Source organism: Canis aureus, chromosome 1 (genome assembly GCF_053574225.1).
Source record: "Canis aureus isolate CA01 chromosome 1, VMU_Caureus_v.1.0, whole genome shotgun sequence".
NCBI lineage: Eukaryota > Metazoa > Chordata > Mammalia > Carnivora > Canidae > Canis > Canis aureus.
In genome coordinates, this window is record NC_135611.1 from 103,754,336 (window position 1) to 103,771,882 (window position 17,547).

At 50.3% G+C, this 17,547-nt stretch overlaps 2 protein-coding genes across 9 annotated transcripts in view; one reads left to right on the forward strand and one right to left on the reverse strand.

Annotated features, from left to right (window-relative positions):
- Positions 1-6,241, forward strand: RPS9 (ribosomal protein S9). 2 transcript variants are annotated; one of them, XR_013389894.1, is made up of 6 exons: positions 1-80; positions 233-348; positions 462-584; positions 4,747-4,933; positions 5,015-5,191; positions 5,984-6,123. XR_013389894.1 is itself a non-coding variant. In XM_077915745.1 (5 exons), exons 2-5 carry the CDS (start codon positions 252-254, stop codon positions 6,159-6,161), a joined length of 585 nt encoding a protein of 194 aa, XP_077771871.1. In that variant the 5' UTR covers positions 4-80; positions 233-251; the 3' UTR covers positions 6,162-6,241. The 2 variants fall into 2 exon arrangements, 1 of the variants encoding a protein (XP_077771871.1); XM_077915745.1 differs by lacking the exon at positions 5,015-5,191 and having other exon boundaries at positions 4-80; positions 5,984-6,241.
- LOC144324232 (leukocyte immunoglobulin-like receptor subfamily A member 6) overlaps positions 6,227-17,547 on the reverse strand; it is a 22,321-nt gene continuing 11,000 nt past the window's right edge. The window contains exons 2-15 of one of the 7 annotated variants that reach the window (XM_077915565.1): positions 14,429-14,613; positions 13,942-14,098; positions 12,742-13,047; positions 12,462-12,550; positions 12,216-12,251; positions 11,768-12,052; positions 11,315-11,614; positions 10,808-11,089; positions 10,204-10,503; positions 8,664-8,792; positions 8,265-8,307; positions 8,151-8,188; positions 7,878-7,927; positions 6,227-7,387 (exon numbers count right to left, since the gene is read on the reverse strand). In XM_077915565.1, the coding sequence (XP_077771691.1) occupies positions 7,241-7,387; positions 7,878-7,927; positions 8,151-8,188; positions 8,265-8,307; positions 8,664-8,792; positions 10,204-10,503; positions 10,808-11,089; positions 11,315-11,614; positions 11,768-12,052; positions 12,216-12,251; positions 12,462-12,510 (1,659 nt within the window). In that variant the 5' untranslated portion in view covers positions 12,511-12,550; positions 12,742-13,047; positions 13,942-14,098; positions 14,429-14,613 and the 3' untranslated portion in view covers positions 6,227-7,240. Of the gene's footprint in view, positions 7,388-7,877; positions 7,928-8,150; positions 8,189-8,264; positions 8,308-8,663; positions 8,928-10,203; positions 10,504-10,807; positions 11,090-11,314; positions 11,615-11,767; positions 12,053-12,215; positions 12,252-12,461; positions 12,551-12,741; positions 13,823-13,941; positions 14,099-14,428; positions 14,614-17,547 lie in introns of those variants that run through there. The other 6 variants (XM_077915572.1, XM_077915578.1, XM_077915558.1 and 3 more) reach the window with 6 other exon arrangements.

Consider the following 17,547-nt stretch of genomic DNA (forward strand, 5'->3'; position numbering starts at 1 on the left):
GACGTCACCAGGCCGCGGCGTTGCTATAAAAGCGTGCTCGGGGGCCGCGTGCTTCTCTTTCTCCGGTCTGGGAGCTCACGGTAAGGAGTAGTGTGTTGTGCCCGCGGGTCAGGGGGTGGGTTGCGAGGTCGGAGACGGTCAGATGAGACTGCAGCGCGGGAGTGTGGGTTCGCTAGGGGGCCGCGTAGGCGCCGTCCACCACCACACGGGCCCTTCTTGCCCTCCCGCGCAGGCGGACGCGCGGAGCCAACATGCCAGTGGCCCGGAGCTGGGTGTGTCGTAAGACTTATGTGACCCCTCGGAGGCCCTTCGAGAAGTCGCGCCTCGACCAGGAACTGAAACTGATCGGTGAGTAGCCTGGGCCCGGCTTCCGCTTCCGGGTGAGGGGTGGGCGAGGCCGCCGCGTGCTGGCTCTGCGCCACCTGCCGGGCCCCCCGCCAGCCAGCGCCCTGTCTCCGCAGGCGAGTACGGGCTCCGGAACAAACGTGAGGTCTGGAGGGTCAAGTTTACCCTGGCCAAGATCCGCAAGGCCGCCCGGGAGCTGCTGACGCTGGACGAAAAGGACCCGCGGCGCCTGTTCGAAGGTGTGTGTGAGCGTGCACGGGCCTGTCTCCGATGAGGTGGAGATAGCAGGTCTGCATTCAGGTGTACCCCTCTCCCTTGGGTGCGTGACGAAGCAGGTTCCTTGCAGGGAGCCTGATGCAGGATTCCATCCCAGGATCATGACCTAAGCCAAAGGCAGACGCTCAGCCAGAGCTACCCAGGCATCCCTAACTGCATTCTTTTAAAGTGCTTCTTCTGAGTCGTTGGATCTGCACGGAAGCCTTACAGTGGTAGAGGGGCAGTCAGGGGCCTCTCACTGTAGTGGGACTGGGGGGCGAACTGTGGTGGGGATGGGCTGTGATTTTTAGAGGAAGCTTAGGGAACTTGGCCTACGGTTGAAATGCTACCTGTGAAAGGTAAAGGACTTTGATAACGTACTGGTTTGGAAGGAGGTAGCTTGTGTTTTATAAGTGCTTATATGGGAGTAAATTACCACACAGGTTGCTTGTTTTGCGCCAACCCCTAAAATTGGCTGCCTCAATGGCTATCCTGATGTTGCTTTGGGCCTGAGCTTAGGGAATCTTGGTTTATGGTGAAAGGCAGGAGGGGCTGGGAATAATGCCTGGTTTTTTCCTGAATTTTCAAAGTTACTAGTTTGATTTCTTTCTCAGTGTATACTTAAAAAGGAAACTTAACTTGAGTTGTCACTGTTAAGTGTGGGTGGTCTTTCATTTTCTATATTGAGGAGGACTTGAAGGCGGTTTAACATTGCAGATTCATTACCCAATTCTGAAAATTCAGGAATTCCCTCCCCTGTGGTTGCTTGCAGGGGACTTTATCCCACAGCTAGTTGAAGGTGGAGGAACTTTGTGAAGATAGAGCTAGGTCAGGTCCTTGGTTGGATAAGCATTCATGTGGCGGACTGGGTGGGGTTGAGCAGCAGGTAACCCAGGAGTACTTGTGGTTCCCTGTGGCAGAAGAGGAGTGAGTTACAGGAGGTAGGCAGCACCACAGGTTGTAGGCTTTCAAGTAAATAAGGCATTTAACTCCAAGGGACAAGAAGGAGGAACCCTGGAAGCTCTGCCAGTCTATTGGAGAGGTGTCTCACTCATAGAGCCTGGGGTCCAATCCATCCCACCGAGGCCTATGACTTTGGGCAGAAAACTTCTCTGCTTGCCTGTTCAAGAGACTGACTCGTAAACCAACAGCCAACGTGTGGCGGAGGGTTCATACAGGTGTGGGCTTCATCCTATTCTCACGGCAGCCGTAAAGAAACTGGTATTGCATCCGTTTTTCAGATCAGAAACTGAGGTACTTGAGTTGCCTTGTGTCATGATGACAGGGAAAGACGTATGCGTCTGAGAATTGTCCTCATTGCTTTTACGTTTGTAAAATGTCCTGATTCTTGTTTTGGCCAAACGGAGCCCACGTGATCTTTCAGTGGTTGGACATACTCCTGTTGAAGATGCAAAGTTTATTCAGTGTGCATTGAAAATTATTTTAGTTCTTACATGTAGATAAGGCTGTTCTGGTGTTGATGGAATGCTGGCTTTCCTCAGTGTGTAGGTGGTTTAATAGTAAACAAGAAATAACGTTTGTTTCTGATGATGGTGGTCTTATTTTCCCTAGAAGTCTCTAAAGAGATTATAAAGTTTGAATTCTCATCAAGTTTGTGTTTTCTAGCATAAGAACAAAAAGGCGTAAGTGTCTTACTGGTAGGTAATCCCAATTGCCTATGAGTGTCTTTTTTGTATTAGTATTTGAATGTTACTGGGTTTTTTTTAACTAGGGTATGATGTATAGCAGTGATTTGGTATTTCTATATGCCATGAAATGATTACAATAAATCTAGTTAATTTCTGTCACAGTCTTTAAAAATGTTATTTTAGCAACTTAGCAATATTCAGTATCCTAACTGGAAGTTTATCATTTGAACACCTTGACCCATCCCCCCTGTGCCTCTGGCAACCACCATAATCTATTCTTTATGGACTTGATGTGTATTTTGGTGGTGATGATGGTTTTGTTTAGTCTCTGTATAAGCAAGATCATGGGAATTGATTTAGTCCACTTGGCACAATGTCCTCAGGGTCCATCCACGTTCTAGGTGGTGAGATTTTGTTCTTATTGTGGCTGAGGAATACCCCCACACCTCCACCCCAGTGTGTGCGTCTTACCACCTTTGTTACTTGTTCAACCATCCGTGGGCTCTCACATTGTTTGTGTCGTGGCCCTTGGAAATAATCTGCAAGGGAGCTTCTCTTCCAGTTAGCAATTTCATATCCTTTGGATAAATACCCAGAAGTATGAGATCCGTGGGTGGCTCAGCGGTTTAGTGCCTGCCTTTGGGCCCAGGGCATGATCCTGGAGACTGGGGATCCAGTCCCACATCGGGCTCCCTGCATGGAGCCTGCTTCTCCCTCTGCCTGTGTCTCTGCCTCTCTCTCTCCTCTCTCTCTCTCTCACAAATAAAATATTTTTTAAAAAAATTTTAAATGCCCAGAAGTGGGATTGTTGCGTGTCATCATTCTGTTTTTGTCTTTTGAGGAACCTCCGTACTGTTTTCCATAGTGATTGTGCCACTGCATTCCCACCAACCCTGCACAGGGATTCCCTTTAATCCACATCCTCAACCAGCACTGATGTCTCTTGCATTTAATCCTAGCCTTTCTGACAGGTGTGAGGCAACCTCGTTGTGGTTTTGATTGGAATTTCCCTGATGATCAGTGATGATAAGCACCTGTTGGCCATTGGCCTTCTGGGTCTTTGGGAAAATGTCTATTTGGATGCTCTGCCCTCCCCCCCTCCCATTTTTAATTACGTTTGTGGAGTTTTTTGCTATCGAGTTGTAGGAATAGCTTGTATTTTTGGTGTCAACCCCTTGTCAGATACATGATTTACAAACATTTTCTTTTTCAAGATTGCTTTGGTCTCTTTTATGATTCCATACAAATTTCAGGATTTTTCTGCTTCTGTGGGAAAATACCATTGGAATGCTGGTAGAGATTGCAATGAAGTTATTTATTATTTTGGGTAGTAGTGTGGGTATTTTAACAATATTTTTCCAAACCATGACTATGGAATATTACCATTTTTGGTATACAGGCTTTTCATTTGGTTAAATCTATTTTTAAATCTTTGTTTTTGTAAATGGGAGATATCGTCTTAAGTTCAACGCTTATTACTGCAAAAAAAATGCCATGTTACAATTTGGGGTATTGGGAAAGATAGTGTTTCTCCATTTTGATCCTATCTCTTTTCCATTAAGTGTGCTAAGACTTTCAGTGTCTTCATAAAGTCCTGCAGCTTTCCTTGCGGGCAAGAGGTCACGATGCAGAGAATATTGGAAATGACCAATAATATGGAGCTTGCTTGAATAGAAATAATGGTTACTTCATAACATCCTCTTTAAGGGAAAGCAGGGGGGAAAGGGTTGGGCCTTTACCCCATGACAAGGTGTTGATTTGCTATGAGTCTGTGGTAATCCCAGTGAGTATGAGCTCTGGGCCAGGGTTTGCCCCCAGGGTCCTAAGGGCAGTCCCCCATGGAGCCATCTGGAGCCATGGACACATAGCAGGGCCTCCTGTGCCTGGGGCTGCTGGGTCACTTCTTGCCATGCATTGTTAAAACCACACGATAATTTTTTAGTGGAAAACCACAGGTAAAATAGTAAATCGAGTAACAGATACTCAAACACGTGGCCAGTTTGGGATTTTTCTCAGGCCTAGAAACTAGGTACTGACAGTCTAGTATTATTGCTAAGGAGGGTGGTGTTTAGCCTCAGATCTGACTAGTAGGGCTTTCTTGACTGCAGCGGGTTAGCCCTTGACCATTATGTGTCACTGTGAGTAATGGTTTAGCAACAGCAGCAGAGTTTTACAGGGGTTACTAAGTCCTTTTGCAGGGATTGTGTCATTTCTCTCCTGACAATTCCAGGGAAGGTTCTACTCCTTTTTCAGATGAGAGCAGAGGTGTGTGTGGTCACCTGCCCTCCTTGGTAAGATGGGTATGATCATTATGATTTGCCTTTGGATTGTGTGAGGACCGCAGAGGTTACACAGTAGCTGCTATGTTAAAATCTTTTATCAGAATTGGTTCTTAACTTCTGCTCGTATCACAGCTCCATGATAATGGAGCTCCTCAAGAGGTGGGTTTGAATCCGAGATGTCTAAAGTGATCAGTGCTTCCTTCCCCTCCTATCAGGTAATGCCCTACTGCGGCGACTTGTACGCATCGGGGTGCTGGATGAGGGCAAAATGAAGTTGGATTACATTCTGGGCCTGAAGATCGAGGATTTCTTAGAGAGACGCCTGCAGACCCAGGTCTTTAAGCTGGGCTTGGCCAAGTCCATCCACCATGCCCGTGTGCTGATCCGCCAGCGCCATATCAGGTAACACATTTAGGGGTCTATCTTCTCCATCCTCCTTGGTGGTTGCCCTCACTAAGCTTGCTGTCCTTATCCCCTATGCAGCCCTCGGAGGTGACAAAGGTGTGAACACACCTTGAGGGTACAGATTGACACCTGCAAAGTGCTCATGGGTTGCTGGGGAGAGCCTCATCCCCTGCCTCATAGCCCAGCGCAAGGGTCACTGCGGCCTAAGCCGTACACCTTGCGAAGGCTTCTACAGGCATGCATGCAGCCAGACAGGTAACCGTTCCCGGTGTGCCTGGTGAACAGAGAAGTCATTGGATCTCTACTGGTTTGGGTGGGTGTGTGGGTTCAGTTGGGCCCACTTGTGGAATCATTCAGGAGCCTGGTGGTTATCGTGTCCTGACACACTGTCCGTGTTGGTGAGTTGACCACAGTCCATGGTCTGATGGTCAAGTGCTGGGGCCTGTGGGAGTCTGGCTGGCTCAAGAAGACAGGGCAGATGGGTCTTTTATCTGGGTGCTCAGTTTGACCTTTGTCAGATTTTGTAGACTGGAGTCTCAGGTGAAGGACAGTAAGGCTGCTCCTTAGATAGATAGTAAAGCCCAGTGTCTGGCACACTTCACTTTGAAAATCAGACCCTGGAATTACTGGCTGCCACTGGCTCCCCTCCTTCCTTTGTGGTCTTGAGTTCCTCCTGAATGCATCCACAATGCAAACCGGAAGCTCCACACGTTTGAGTTCAGTGATATTCTAAAACTTGGGATCCCTGGGTGGCGCAGCGGTTTGGCGCCTGCCTTTGGCCCAGGGCGCAATCCTGGAGACCCGGGATCGAATCCCACATCGGGCTCCCTGCATGGAGCCTGCTTCTCCCTCTGCCTATGTCTCTGCCTCTCTCTCTCTCTCTCTCTCTCTCTCTCTCTGTGTGTGACTATCATGAATAAATAAATAAAATCTTTAAAAAAATAAATAAATAAATAAAACTCTACAGAACACACAGGTGCTAGAGGGGAAGAACACCAGAGGGGAGAGGCTGACCTCTCATTCCCTCACCTGCCATCCCCCCTCCAGGGTCCGAAAGCAGGTAGTGAACATCCCGTCCTTCATTGTCCGCCTGGACTCCCAGAAGCACATCGACTTCTCCCTCCGTTCTCCGTATGGGGGTGGCCGCCCAGGCCGCGTGAAGAGGAAGAATGCCAAGAAGGGCCAGGGTGGGGCTGGAGCCGGTGATGACGAAGAGGAGGACTAAACCCACCCTTCCATCCCTTTCAGGGCCCGTGGATTATCTAGTTTTCTAGGCCAATAATAAAACAGTGTTTTGGAATCGTTTATTGGTTTATTGGTGTGTCTCCCTGTTCTGAACATACAGCTCCCTGTGGTGGGAAAAGATGATGGCTGGGTCCTCCAACCAGGACCCTCCCAGCAGGTGGTCCTTGTTCCTTGTTCCTTGTTCCTTGGGGCATGGGTATAATCTGGTACATTCCTGAGCAACACAAACACACCACTTCCTTATTTCAGTGGGGATGCCAGCTGTGCTAGGGGGAAGTTCTCAAGCCACCTATTTGCATGGTGGTGAGCGAGGGAGCAGGGGAAGTGTGGGTGGAGGTTGGTTGTCCTGGTCAACCCAGCCCTTCTAGCCCTTGGCAAAAAGAAGTCGGGTTCAGGTTGGCAACTGAGCGCTGAACCTTGGGTTACAAGTGAGAATGAAACAGTTTAATTGGGTTTTGCTGGGGAGCATTGGACAGGAAGGACAGGCCAGTTTCAAAGCTTACTTCGGTGTGGGGAAAATGGCTGAGGCACCCTGCTCCATCCCCCCTGCATCTGGAGTTTGTGAACCCAGTGAGTCAGGAAGAAGACTGGCTTCCATTTTCTCTGTCTTGCTGAGAAGTTGGATCAGGCAGAGGAGGAAGGGGCTTGGTCTCAGGAAACACAAAGCCCTTGGCATTGAGCAACCCCTCATGGGCTGTGGCACTGCTGAGCTCTGAGGTCAGTGATGGCCTGGGACGCTGCCAGGCTGCCATGGAGCCTGCAGGAGGTCCCCAGTCCTTCCAGCTTAGTGCTGGGTTCCCCCACGCCACAAGGTTACCATGTGGTAATAAATGATGTTAGCATTTCCTTGGCATCTTACAGAAACTAAGATGAGCTGTGTACTGATGGGAATTCTGGAAGCAATCGACTCTCATAAGACCCCAGGAAGTTCCTGGTGGTCCTTGTCCTGCCTCCAGGCTGGCTGGGGTCCAGTGGTACCTGTGAGCAGCTCCTGTGCCTTCCGGGGTCCCTGTAGGGAGTCTTAAGACCTCTGGAGTGTGGGGTCTGGGTCCTTCTGGGCTAGTAGAAGGCCAGAGCAGCATACACACTGGGCTCCTCTGGGGGCTCCTCTGATTGGGAGGGAGAGGATGCACTTGTTTCCTGTCGGAGGGTCAGATGGTTCAGTTGGATATAGATCACATCTTGCTGGTCCTCAGATCTAGCCACCTGGAGCAGGGGGAGAGGAAAGGCACGTGGCTGAGAAGAGGATGTGCTCTCTGGGGGTCTGAGGGCCCTGAGCCCACTCCTGCCCTCCTGCAGTCAGGGTATCTGGGGAGGCAGGGTACAAAGTTGAAATGCCTGTGGTGCAGACATGGGTGGTTGGCCGTGGGAATCTGGAGGAAGGGATTGCAGTAGGCCATCAGTTGGAGGGATGGACAGACCCTGGCACCCCGGCAAGGGGGTTCAGCCCACTGACCAGTGTGAGCTGTGTGAGCCAGCCCATAGGTTGTGGGGACAGGGCACAGGCTGTTCAGTCCTCACCTCCAGTTCTGCCCACTCCACCCAAGTGTCCCAACAGCTGGAGATCAGAGGAGGCCAGGGGGAGTGGGGTCGCAGCACCACAGACCGCGGTGCTTCCAGAAGGGAAGGCCCACTGTGGGGTGGAGCATGCACAGGGAGGCAGGGGGTGCCCTGGTCAGGAGCACAGGGAGCTCACCTGGCTGTCCTGCTGGCTGTCCTCAGGCTGCGTGTCTTTTATGACGGCATCTGGTGAGGACAGAACAAGGTGGCCCCTCTTACTAGGATGCCCTGAGATCTCACGTGGCAGGAGCCCAGAGAGGGTCAGTGATGTTACAAAGCCACACAGAATCAGATGCTGAACCACACCAGATCAGATCCATTTCCCGCCAATCCCTGCCTCCACTGACCACCCCCCACATCTCTGGGCCCCCCTACCCCCAGCCCCGGGCAGCTCCACACTTCCCCTTACACAAGTTCTCCTCCTGGGTGGTGGCAGCAGGACTGGAGCTGGGGAGGAGAGAGGGTGTTAGGGGCGGTGAGTGGGCCACTAGCCAGCGGGAGCGGGGTCTGGGACAGGTCTTACCTCCTGGGCAGGCCTCTGTCCTCAGGCACTGCTGCTGCCGCTGCTGCAGAAAGTGGGAAATCAGCCTCAGGCCCCCCCATCCCAGAACCCCCCTGGGGCCACCTTAAGCTGAGGCTCTACATATTCCCTGCCCATCACCAAGTAGAATTCAAGAGGAAAGGGTTCTAAATAAACAAAGCTTGTATGTGTGTTCAAACATTTCATAAGCTTGAAAAGGCAAAAGAAATATTCACAAGTATATTCACATGGACCCCTCTTTCTGGGTTTCTCATTGGGAGATCCTGGAGTCCTACGCTGGCCTTCCCACCTCTCTGGGTTCCCTCTGGCCACTGCCCTGAGCTCACCCTCGGTCAGCCCATGGGGCACCACTATCCCTGGGGCCCTTCAGCTCCTTCTTACCCGGCTTCCTGCCTTTGCCTCGATGCCTCTGTCGGACCAGGAAGAGGACGAGGAGGCAGAGCAGCAGGACGAAGGCCACTAAGGCCCCAACAAGGATGTACAGGTACTGGTCTGAGGCTTGAGCAGGAGCTACAGCATGAATGAGTCAGTGATGCCATTTAACTGAGCGTCTACTGTGTGCCAGTCACCTGCTGGGCTCTCTACACTCCCCTCTGACTCTGACAACCATCATGCAATGCAGCAGGGGATTGCTGTTCCTCCCATCTGCTCCACAGACAGAAACAGGCACAGAGAGGTCAATCACATGTTTCAGGTTGCACAGCGTGGAGGTGGCAGGGCTGGGATTGGAACCAGGGATGAGGGTTCCCTTGTGGGATTTTGGGGTTCTTCATGCTGTCCCCTTACCCTCTGGGCAGAACACTGAAGTGGAGACCTGCCCACCAAACCCAAGCCCAGGCCTGTCTCCTGCACTGCACAGCCTGACACCCCCAGAGGAACCTGTGGGGACCTGGAGTGTGTGCACCTGTGGGGGGCTGACGGCTTTCACCAAAATCTCACAGCAGCCCTGAGGGAGGTGGTGAGAGCCCTGTTGTGCAGATTGTGAGCCTGGGCCTGGGCCTGGGAGAGGGACGTGACTTGTCCAGGATCCTGCAGCTGGGAAGTAGCAGAGCTGAGGGCTGAACCTGGGGGTGTGACTTCCAAGCCTTGTTCTTGCCCAGACTCCACAGCCACTCTCAGGCTGAGCCCCCCCTTGCCATCTGTGAAGGAGAAGTCAGACTCCCCCTGTGTGTGTGCCCGCTCACCCACCCCGCCCCTGGTCCCACACAGTGATGAAACCACCTTCTTGCACTTTGCAGTCACGTTTGCTATCAGAGGGATTGTCCCAGTGACAAGCAACTTCTCTGGGGTGTAATCTCAGGAAGTGACTGAGGCAAGCCAAGGCTGAGCTCCTCCCACCCACCACCTCCTGACAGCGACCTGGCTTACCCCGTGTGGGAAGAGGGGTGCATCCTCAGAGCCTCCTGGGGACCTGGACAGGGTGGGAGGAGCAGGGCTTCTCCCCAATTGGGCCCCATCCTCTCTCTCTGCCCTCACTCCACCTGCCATCTGGCCCAGGCTAAGAGACCCCAGAGCCCTGTGGTCACGCCAGACACAAGCCATGCCAGAGACGGTGACTTTGGTCCCTCCAGGGGTCCAGCCTCTGCTGGTCACACACTCTGGTGTTGGTGTCTCCGGAGGAGCGGCTCCTAGGACTGGAGACTGGAGGAGAATGAGCGGGAAGGGCCTCTGGCCTTCTTCCCTTCTGTCAGCCCTGAGTCCTCTCCAGTCTACATCACTCCCCTGTCACTACAGGGCCTCAGGGGAAGGGGAGAAGTCAGGGATGGTGTTGTCCTGACTATCCCCCTGAGAGCTGAGGTCCCCTCTGGATGATCTCCTAATTCTGTGACCCCTCACTCCCATCCCAGCCTAGCACTGCCCTATGGGCAGGTCCCTGAGCTGACCATGAGGACACAGAGGGAGAGGGTCAGGGGCCCCTCACCTGAGACCAAGAGCTCCAGGGAGTCACTGGGACTTGACAACAGGTAGGGGGAGGAGTTGTGTGAGCTGTAGCACCTGTAGGTCCCCTGGTGGTCTGAGGTCACAGGATTCAGGGTGAAGTTGACCTCATACGGTATAGCTGTATCCTGCAGATGAAGGTGCTGGGGAGGAGCAAGGGACCCCTCCTTGGACAGGTGGAAGGTATTGAACCAGATCTCAGAGCGACACTGCAGGGTCACATTCTCTCCCCAGGATACTGAAGGCCCAGGCTGGGCTGAGAGGGATGGTTTTGGGTATATTCCTGGGGAAAAAGAAGGTCGTGATGTGTAGAGGCCTGCCTCTCCACATACGCCCTTGACCCAGCTGGGGGACCACCTTCGTCTCTCCAGAGACTCTGTGTGGGACCCCCTCTCAGCTCCTCTTGTCTCTCTGAGTGGATGTCCTTCATCTCCATGACCCTCACCGGCCATTTTTCAGCCCCTGTCCCTAGAACATGGCCCCATCTCAGCCTGTGCTCCTGACCCTCTCCCCGGACCCCATCACCCAGGGGTGACAGTGGCCCCTGAGCCTTCAGCAGACAGGACATGGGGCAGGGGACTCCTCACCTGTGATCAAGATGTCCAGAGGGGCACTGGGTGCTGACCACGTGGAGGAGAGGTTGTGTCCACTGTAGCACCTGTACCGGCCCCCGTGGGTGCGGTTCACAGGGTCCAGGGGGAAGTCGGGGCTGGGTTGACCATCCAGATGCTGGGCAGGTCTGAGCTCCTCATCCTTGGTCAGAGCGAATCTATCAAAGCCAGCTTCTGAGCGACACTGCAGGGTCAGGTTGTCTCCAGAATGAACCAGTGAGCCCGGCTGGGCCATGAGTGAAGGCTCCCTGTAGGCACCTGCATGGAAGGGCACAGTGACACTGAGGGGACCCAGACCCACATTGGGCCCAAGGCCTACATGAAGCTACCGTGGGTCCCTCCCAAAGCCTCCAACCTGTAGTTCTGGCCCTAGGAGGCCAGTGTCACCCACCCTGCATCACTCCCAGGGCTCCATTGGGCATATGGCTTAGGTCAGTCATATTGGCCCAGGAGAAAGATGGGGTGCAGCAGGGACTGCCTCACCTGTGACCTGAAGGTGCAGGGGGTCACTGGGGTGTGACCATGAATACGGGTACGACTGTTGAGAAATGTAGCATCTGTAGGTCCCCCCATGGGAGGTGTTCACAGGACCCACAGGGAAGAGTGCCCGGTACCTCTCACGAAGGATCGTCAATTCCAGGTGTTGGGGCACATCAGCTCCCTGCTCCTTCAGCAGATGGAATGAGTACCATGGGTAACGTGAACTACAGGAGAGGGACATGTTCACTCCTGAGGCCACCACAGGGCCTGGGTTAGCTGAGAGGGTGGGTGCCCCAAATACTCCTGAGAGAGAAGGAGGGAGCTATGTTACAGCGGGCAGTCAACCCATGTACTCCATGTACTCTGTGCTGTGAGCAAGGGGTCCCCTGAGACCACATTCCATTCTCTTCAGCCTGGAGGAGGGGCCCCAGAGGTCGGGTCAGCACCTGCCCTTACCTGTCACCACCAGGGTCAGGAGGTCACTCCGCTGTGACCAGCTCTTCCTGCTCTGATATGCACACTGGTATCGCCCTGCCTCATGTGTGCTCATGGATTCAATGGAGTAACTGGCTTTGGTTTTGGAATCCTGGGAGATCTCCATGTAAAAATACCTAGAGACCCTCTCTTTAAACAGATAGTAAGCATCAGCCTGCAGAGACGTCTGACACCAGAGGGTCACAGAGCTCCCCTTGGTGGCCATGAGGCCTGGGTCAGCCCAGATAGAGGGCTTGGGGAGGGTCCCTGGAAAGGAATCAGATGCATAGTTGCAAAGGTGCCTTTCATGCCTTATTTTCCCCCCTGTCACCCCAAGGCCCCTCCCACACTGGTCATCATCATCCTTGACCCTCTGCCCCCAGCTGTCCTGGGGTTATGGGCAGAAGCAGGATGTCTGGGGAGGACTCACCTGCCTGTGCCTGGTCCCATGGTCCCCAACACAGCCCTGGAAGAGAGTGCCTGTGAATGGGTCCTTCCACCCACACGTAGTTGCTCCAGGCCTGGGTGGGACCCTGGGGTCACTTTGGGGCTCAGTACACTTCTCCTCCAGAAGTTCTGCCCCCTCCGATCCTCCCCAACCTGGGGTCTCCCAGGGACCAGGACTTGGGAGTAGGGAGAGGACAACCCCATCCCTTCTGTTTTCCAAAGATCTTACCGAGGTAGAGAAGGACAGTGAGGTTCAGGGTGCTGGTGCTGCTTCCCATGGTCCCCAGAGGTGCAGACAGCTTATAAAGTCCTCAGAGCCTACAAGATGGACAGATACTCAGGGGGTGACAGGGCCCAGGCCCTGTGTTCCCTGTCACGGGTCTCTCATGAGCAGCCTCACAGCCCTGCCTAGGGCCTTGCTTTGCTCTCCCTGAAGGGTGGCCCCACAGCAGAAATCCCTGGGACCTTGCAGACCAGATGTGAGTCTCCCCAGACCCCATTCCCTCTACCTTTTCCCCACAGATCCCATGTCCAAAGAGTGGCCATCGTACCAGGTCTCCAGGCTGGGGAGGTAGGGCAGGGCCTGGGAGCCAGTCCAATGTCAGTTCCAGTTCTGCCCCTGCCTGTCACAGAGGCTGTGTGACCCGGGCTGAGACACTTCCCTTTACTGAGTTTCTGTAAATGCAAATTTTTTCCTTCCTTCTACGAGGCTGGCAATCAAGCATGTTTAGTGAGAAGTCATCACATCCAGTCATGGTCCCCAGCACTGGAGATTTCATTGTTGAGGTGACACACTCCTTCCCTGGACTCATGTGCTGTGATTAGTGACCAACAGACAATACAAATATTTAGGGGAGAAAACAATTCTACTATGGTCTAATAAGAGTCTTCCAAGTTGGAAGAAAAAAGAAAACAGGGAACCATGAGATTCGGTAACATGTAGATGTCATACAACCTGGGTCCTGGTCATGAGAGGTCCTTCTAGGGGATGGAATGATGGAAGGCACAAGCCAGGGGTATGCAGAGACGAGAGTGGGGGACATCCTCAACCAGAAAGATCTTGAGCTGTTCTCAGAACTGAGAGTGATCAGGAGGCCAGGACCTTGTCACGCAGGATTTTGAGCCCCAAGTAAGCATTTGGGATTTCTACTTTAAGGCAATGGGAAGATTTTAACCAGCAGAGAGTCAAACAAATTTCTGTATGGAAAAGACTAACACTGTAAGAAATACTGACAATTAGTAGTAAAATTCCAGCATTCATGTGGTCTCTGGGTTGTGCTGATCAGTATTTAAGCCTCACATGAACCTATCATACAAAACACATGTACAGTTGAGCAGAACGAACCAGGATGGCTTCTCCATCTGGCAGGTTGGGGAGGAGTTGGCTAGGTTCAGAGTGGCTAAGGAGACAGCCCGAAAAAAGGCGTGGAATTGTTGAGTAGCTCAGTGTGTGTTGCTTGGGAAGGTATTTGGGTGAGAGGGGAGTTGTGTTTGCTGGGGCTAGTGGGTTTAGCTCTGGCCTGATGGTCACAGCCTTAAAGATGAGATAGTGCAACTTATATCTTTCTGAAGAAGAGTGTGGGAGGGTCTTGAGCATCCCACAGGATGAGCCCAGCCTGGTGATTAGTAGGGTCTTCTAATCTAGAGGTGGTGAGAGGAATGCAATGGGGAGAGAGGGGCCTGCTTGGAGGAGCAGTGGGGAGGCTGACCTGCTGACGCACACAGACTTCTTGAGTCTTGCGATGGGTTGGACATTTTTAAGAAGGTCTCAAGAGGCATGGTGGTGTGTATCCAGAGACTCTCTGTCTGGTGCCTGGAGGAGCCAGTGGGGCCATCCCAGGAGGATGATCCAGGAAAAGGCAGGGACTGGGAGGTGATTTGAAGACAGATCATCATTTCTCAGAAGGAAGCATGACCCTTCCTCCTACCCTGGGATTGTGGATTTTCTTTGTACCCCACACTTCCCTTCACTGACTTCCTTATTTCTGTAAGTCAGCACCATCTTTCTCTTCATCACTCCTAAACCTGAGTCATTTCTGCCTCCTCAGGGCTATATCTTCCCCTGGGCAGGGCTCTCCATCCCATACTGGGAATTACTTCTCCAGGCACAGGGTAAGAGCACGAGTTAGAGGTAATTCAGAGGTTTAATTAAAGTTAGAGCTAAAATACTACTGTCAATCTTTAGCAGATACTTACCCTTTCTGAGTCTTCTGTTCTTCATAGTGACGAAATAGTGGCCTCTCCTCTCAGGATTGCTGTGGTGCCTGAGACATGAAGGGGCTCCAGCCGGGGTAGTTTCATGTGTAACTTGTAGGCATTGAGATGACTGCAGTGTCAGAGTTAATATCATGGGGCAGATTGAAGGCCATAGCCAACATTCACTGCAAACACATATAAATGCCAGATAAAGGTTTGTAAGATATGTGGCCACAGTCAAACTAGAATAACTAAAGCCCCCAAAATGTAGAGTGAATCCCTAGACATAACTAGAAACCAATGCTGAATAGGCTTGGTGATGGGTCCCACGGATGGGACCTAGGACCTGGTTTGCTGTGTACCTACGGAGACAGGTGGCAAAGCCCCATAGGAAACAGAATTCCTGGTATGAAGCCGGGAGCTCTGACTCTGCTGCCTGTCTAAATGGGGGCTGCAGTATCTCCACTCAGTGATCTGAGGTCATGCTCAGAATTCAGCTCCTTTCTCCAGGTATGAGCAAAAAATATCCAGTACAATATGGGCAGGTATCACTGTAGTATGGAGCTCAGTTTTAAATAATCCATGCATTGCTAGAATCCTGTGTTTGGAACACCTGCAAATCATAAATCTGAAGCAGTTGCAAGGTGACCACTTGTTTAGAACTTCATAGTGCAGGAAAATGGGATAATGACTTCTGTGAAGGATTAGCTCAGTGGCAAAATGACCAGGTATATATGATCAACTATGCCATGAAAAATAGAGTACAGACCCAGTCAGTGTGGGAATTCCCAATGAAGGCAAGGGAGATAAATTGAAAATTGGGAAGAGACTTAAAAATAAGCATGCTTTAAATCCTCAAGCAGTTAAAGGAAGTTGTGACATTCATGATACAAGAAGGATTTAGTGGGAAAAAAGATGCTAAGAAATGTCATAAATAAAAACTCATTAGTTGAATAGAAGGATTCCAAAGATCTATTCCATAATAGATATTAGATAGCTGATCATAAAATTGGAATTGAAAAATGGATTTTTAAAATGAAATTCAGGAAGTATCCCAGAATGGAACTGAATATCATAAAAATAGAAACCAAAAGGATATAATCTGACACATGGAAAATAGAATAACTAGGTCCTAAGACACATTTGTCCTTCATTTTAGTGGAGGAAATGAGAGAATAATAAAGTGGCAGTAATCAGATATTGTTGTTAAGGGTTATTTTGGAAATGAAACCAGAGAAATGGTCAGCATGGGCTGTGACAGCCAAACTTACTGGGAACTGCATCCTCGAAAGCAGGTCAAAATGTCAGTACCTAGCCAGACTGATAACCTGCTCAAAGAAACAAAAATCCACATTCCCCAGAAGATTTTATCAGAACCCAGTGCCTTCTAACGTAATTAATTTTCAAAGAAACAGGAAAGTCTCAGTAATGATACTCAAAGGAAAAATAACAGACACCAACTCTGAGTTAACCAACAATTTAAAGCCAATTTTTAAAAGATTGATTGATTTATCTATTGGAGAGAGAGCGGGGTGAGGGTCAGAGGGAGAGAGAGAGAGAGAGAATCTCCAGCAGACTCCCCACTGAGCGCAGAGCCTGATGAGGGGTCTATCTCATGACCGTGAGATCATGACCTGAGCCAAAATCAAGAGTCAAATGCTGAACCAACCAAGCCACCAGGTGGCCCTAAAGCCATTTTTATAATCGAGCTTCATAAAATAAGTGCAAACACTATCGAAATAAATGGAAAAAATAGAATTCTCTCAGCAAAGAAATAAGAGGGAGAAAAAAAAGAAAATTTTAGAACTGAAAAATTCAGTAACTGAAATAAATTCCTTGTGTCTAATGACAGAATGAAGATGACAAAGGCAATCAACGAACTTGAAAACAGAACAAGGGAAATACAATCTGAACAGTAGAGAAAAAAAAGATTTCAAAAAATGAACACAGATTCAGGGATTTGTGAGATAACTAATATAATTGATCTGCCAGCAAAAGGAAAATGATATCAATAAAGAAAAAAGTTTGAAGAAATAAATAACTGTCCATTTCACAGATTTGTTGAAAGTCATACATTTACATGTCCAAGATGCTCAGCAAATGCAAAATAGGATAAGCTTTCAAAAGCCACCCACACACATAAACTAGTCAAAACCAAAAAAAAAAAAAAAGAAAGTAGAGAAAATGCCACATTACATAAAGATGGAAAATGATTTGAGTGATAACAGATTTAATGTCAGAAATCATCAACTTTTGTCAGAAATCATCAACTTTTTTTTTAAAAAGATTTTTTTTTATTGGTGTTCAATTTACTAACATACAGAATAACCCCCAGTGCCCGTCACACATTCACTCCCACCCCCCGCCCTCCTCCCCTTCCAACACCCCTAGTTCGTTTCCCAGAGTTAGCAGTCTTTACGTTCTGTCTCCCTTTCTGATATTTCCCACACATTTCTTCCCCCTTCCCTTATATTCCCTTTCACTATTATTTATATTCCCCAAATGAATGAGAACATATAATGTTTGTCCTTCTCCGACTGGCTTACTTCACTCAGCATAATACCCTCCAGTTCCATCCACGTTGAAGCAAATGGTGGGTATTTGTCATTTCTAATAGCTGAGTAATATTCCATTGTATACATAGACCACATCTTCTTTATCCATTCATCTTTCGTTGGACACCGAGGCTCCTTCCACAGTTTGGCTATCGTGGCCATTGCTGCTAGAAACATCGGGGTGCAGGTGTCCCGGCGTTTCACTGCATCTGTATCTTTGGGGTAAATCCCCAGCAGTGCAATTGCTGGGTCGTAGGGCAGGTCTATTTTTAACTCTTTGAGGAACCTCCACACAGTTTTCCAGAGTGGCTGCACCAGTTCACATTCCCACCAACAGTGTAAGAGGGTTCCCTTTTCTCCGCATCCTCTCCAACATTTGTTGTTTCCTGCCTTGTTAATTTTCCCCATTCTCACTGGTGTGAGGTGGTATCTCATTGTGGTTTTGATTTGTATTTCCCTGATGGCAAGTGATGCAGAGCATTTTCTCATGTGCATGTTGGCCATGTCTATGTCTTCCTCTGTGAGATTTCTGTTCATGTCTTTTGCCCATTTCATGATTGGATT